The 4,552-nt window shown below is 44.6% G+C and overlaps 1 protein-coding gene across 1 annotated transcript; it reads left to right on the top strand.

Annotated features, from left to right (window-relative positions):
* Positions 1–300: 300 nt before the first annotated feature.
* On the top strand, positions 301–2,034 carry LOC147619916 (uncharacterized). Its single transcript, XM_086772575.1, has one exon. It carries the CDS (start codon positions 301–303, stop codon positions 2,032–2,034), a length of 1,734 nt encoding a protein of 577 aa, XP_086628701.1.
* Positions 2,035–4,552: the final 2,518 nt, after the last annotated feature.

Genomic DNA, 4,552 nt, shown 5'->3' on the forward strand with positions numbered 1-4,552 from the left:
TCTCTCTCTCTCTCTCATATAATGCCTCCTAAGGGAACCAAGAGAGCCAAGAAGAACGAAGCATGGTCATGGTGGGATGAGGTGGATATTCTTGAGGCCAATCAAGGCGGAGGAGCTAGGAAGTGGAAATGTCGCTATTGTGGCAGCACCAAACATGGGGGAGTCAACCGAGTTCGAGGTCACCTAATCCATGAGCCGGGACAAGAAATCCAACCATGCTTGTCAATCTCAGCTGAGAAAAAGAGAGAGCTAGAAGCTAGGCATAATGAAGTGATTTTTCGTGCTCCTCCTCCAAGAGCTATGACTGCGAACCCTTCATTCTTTACAACTCCTTCAAGCAACTTCTCCACATCCGTAGGCTCTTCTTCCATGCATCAACCACCACCCCCCAAAGGCACGCAAAGAACTCTTGCGGGTTCTTGGAATCCACGCAAACGAGAAGCCGTGGATGCAGCTATTGCAAGGTTCTTCTACCATGACCACATCGCTTTCAATGTGGCAAGGTCCCCTTATTTTCGGGAAATGGTTCGTCTCATTGCTGAATTTGGACCAACCTACACTCCCCCTTCTTCAGAGAGCCTTCGAACCACGCTTTTGGCAAAGGAAAAGGAAGCTGTTGAGCAAGCCATGCAAAACGTCAAGGAAGGGTGGCAACGCAACGGTGTCTCCATCATTAGTGATGGATGGAGTGATAGCCAATCTCGCTCCATCCATGGCATCATCGCATACTCTCGAGGGAACACATTTTTTGTGTCTTCCCATGATGCCTCTCCAACGGGCAAGTATGCCGACGTCATCGTGGAGGAATGGACAGAGGCAATTGAGCAAGTGGGTCCTCAAGATGTGATCCAGGTCATTGGTGATGGGGAGGCCTCAAATCGAGCTGCAGGCGACCTTCTTTTGGCAAGGTATCCACACATCACATTCACTCCATGCATTGCACATGGCTTGAATAATCTTCTGAAAGACATTGATGGTCTTTCATGGGTAGCACCATGCATAGCAAAGGGAAAAGACATAGTTTCATTCATCACTCGCCTCTCCGAGTTTAGGAAAAGATCCCCAAACTTGGATCTTAAAAAATATTCGGAAACTCGTTTTGCATATAATTTTATTATGCTAGAGAGGCTAGTTGCACTCCATAACATTCTCAAGCAGCTTGTAGTGAGTGATGAGTGGAGCACGTGGCCCACTGCCCGTAGCACACAAGGAACAACTTGTTACACCCACATCATGGATGCTCCTTTGTGGGTGAAGATTGAGCATGTTGTCAACATTACGAAGCCCATTATCTACATGCTGCGTATGGTGGATGGGAAAAAACCTTGCATTGGCAAAGTTTATGAGGGCATGGACAAGATGGTGGAGCGTATCCTTTCTTTGGAGCCCGACACAACAAAGAAGGCAGAACTTCAAAGTTTGTGTCAAGCAAGGTGGGACCGATATCACTCACCAATGCATGCAGCTGCATTTGTGATTGATCCAAAGTTTCAAGGCAAAGGCCAGGAATCGGATGAGGAAGTCACAAATGGCTGGGACAAAATCCTTGCCAGATTGGTGCCTGATGCTACGATGAGAAGCAAGATTAGAATTGATTTGGGAAAGTACAGAGCAAAGACAGGTAATTTTGGTTCAGCAGATGCCCAGCAAGATAGGACACTTATGGGAGGTGCTCTTTGGTGGGAGAACTACGGATCGGGTACTCCAGAGCTACAACGGCTTGCAATGCGCATTCTCAGTCAGAATGCAAGTTCTTCTCCAATTGAGCAACTATGGAGTGTTTTTAGCCATGTTGCCTCGAAGAAGAGAAATCGGCTACTCACTACCAGAACAAATGACCTTGTGTGTGTGTCAGCCAACTTGCGACTATTAGCCCAGGTTGCTAGTGGTGACTTTGACCATGAGAGCTTCATAGATATGGAGCCACAGTCTGAGTCGGATGATGACGACCCTCCACCTCCACCTCCACCTCCACCTGCATCGATGCATGATGCATCTATGGATGATCTAGCTGACATCTTTGCACCTATTTGATATCACCTAGGACTTTAGGTTTCTTTGTTCTTAGCTATCTAGCTTTCACTGTGTGGTTGTACATTGTACAAGCTATTGTACTTCTGGTTTTCTAAATATGAACAAGGTCATTGAGTTTGCTATCAAATTATTGTCTTTTTTTGTCTACTTTCAATTGTATATTTGTCTCTTTTTACCTGCTTTTAATTGTATATTTGTCTACTCATGTGTATTGAAATATGATAACGTGTCGTTCCGGATCCCGTTCCGGATTGCAAGGGGTCCCGTTCCCGTTTCGGATTGGCCCCTCATTCCCATATCCGTTCCCGTTCCCTTGTGACTATGATCTCCCCTCACAATAAAGCCATGTTGTATGGGGGGAAATCACCTTTTGCAATAATGGAGTCATTCTCATTGCCACAACTTTAGCTATGATTTTATACAAGATTGTAAGCATGGTGATTGGCCTCCAATGTGAAAAACATTCGCAGGCCACCTGTTTAGGAATCAGTTTGATTAGCCCTTCCTTCACACTACTCTCCAATTGTTGATGCTTGAAGGCCTTATTCACACTGAAGGTGATTGGAACCTTGAGATATGACCAAAACTCGAGGAAAAACTCCACATTAAGGCCACCCCATTACTTTCAAAGCATTCAAGCATTCATCTTCCTGGATGTTCCTCTCAATCCATTTGGCTTGGTCCAACTCCACTGCCTGAGGGATAATGTCTAGAAGCCAATTTTCAGCAAAGAATCTTTCCGTGGACTCATCCTCCTTCAGGCTTAGAGTATCCCCAAGGAATGCGGTCCAGGCCGCAGCCAATTCCTTGGGGTCTGAGATCATTTTACCATTGCTATCTCTAGCCTTGGAGATGTATTCTCTATCCCTCTTCTCTTTGAGAGCTTTGAAGAAGAATTTCTAAGGGGTTTGAGCTTGACCAAAGTACATTGACAATAATCTGCCTTTTTGAGCTCTCTTGTTTTCTATCTCCTCCCACATACTTTTACATTTGATAAAATCTCTCAACTCTGCTTGTGACAGGGATCTGGACTGTCTAATCAAAATCAAAGCATCCCATTCCTCCTGTAGTGCTTCTTGTTCTTTTCTCCTCTTTGCTGCCATGTCCTTTCCCACTTTTTTGATCAAGCATTGCATCTCTCCCACAAATTTAACCCATGCCTTGGCATCCTGATAAGCCCTTACTTCCAACCTTGCAATTGCAGCTCTAGTTCCATCCACAAAGGCATCTTCCCTGATGAGAGAATTATTTACAATGAGTTTCCTCTTATGAAAAGGCAATCTATCCCAGCAGTTATTGCTCTCCCAAACCCACCTCAGGGGAAAGTGATCAGAAGAAGTGGTTGCGTGGTCAACCCATGCCTTAAAGGTATGAAGGATCCATTCTGCATCCTTGTTGAAATAAACTCTGTCAATCCTGGAAGAGCTAGAAATATACTGCAATCTGAAATATGTATGTCCCAGTGTAGAACTCCAATCCCCAAGGTCCCAAGCATCCACCAACCTCTTTTGCATAATAAGCTCTTCCCATTTGGTTTTCTCCGAACCCATAACTACATTGTTAGACCCTAACCGATCCCACATCTCCTTTCCCACATCTCCTTTCTTCCTTTAGATGAGTGTGCTCTGTACACATTAATCAGCCATAATTGTTCATCTCCCTTGGACACTTCAATAACCAAGATTATGCCTGAGGGATGGTTAGCTATCATTGTGGGGTTCCATGAATTATGTACAATTGTCATCACCCCACTGTAACCATACACCAACCCCCCCGTAAAAAATCTTCATTCTCTTGAATCTTTGCTTCCTCTTAGCTTTCTTACCATAGAGTTTATGGTCCTGCAACATACAAGCATCCAGCCCCCATTCATTTATGTGATCCCAAAATGCATCCCGCTTATGTCTAGCATTCAATCCTTTAACATTCCAAGAGCATCCTGAAAGTCCCATACACTTTATTGTGGTTGAGAGTCCAATACTCTCTCCTTTCCCTCCCTCAGAATCTCTCAGGACCTCCGTGCTATGCAGAATTTTTCCTGACATCTGAACATCAAGATTTGAGGGCATGTCCTGCATATCAGACTCCTCCTAACCAAGGATTTCAAATGCATTCCTCACATAGCTGGGGGGCAGATACGGTTCTGTTTTTTATACTTCCCCTATTGAAGATCTCATGCCATCTATCTTCTTGACTCTCCTCGACCATTTCCTCTAAGTGGGGCTGAAACTTATCCAACATCTTTGCCTTGCCTTTCTGTTCTCCTATCTTGCCAATATCCCTGCTGGATGATGGAACCTCAGAAGTAAGCAAAGAGGTCTTTCTTCTCCTGTAGTACGTCTGCTCTAATGTCGGATTGTGCTATCTTATGTTGTTCATAGTTTTTCCTTTCCTTGTTGATTTGTCCTTGCTCTGGGGTTAAGTGCTTGCTTTGCCCAGCCTACACTTGTCTAGCTTGTAATTGTTCTTTTGCTTTCATGTAGTCCCTGGCAAAATGACCAAATTTCCCACAATGGAA

The sequence above is a fragment of the Cibotium barometz genome, chromosome 32, assembly GCF_041138505.1.
Source record: "Cibotium barometz isolate CiBa-2024 chromosome 32, ASM4113850v1, whole genome shotgun sequence".
NCBI lineage: Eukaryota > Viridiplantae > Streptophyta > Polypodiopsida > Cyatheales > Cibotiaceae > Cibotium > Cibotium barometz.

What these genes read in the sequence shown, in the direction of transcription:
- LOC147619916 (XM_086772575.1), top strand. Translation starts at nt 301, where the DNA reads ATGACTGCGAACCCTTCATTCTTTACAACTCCTTCAAGCAACTTCTCC.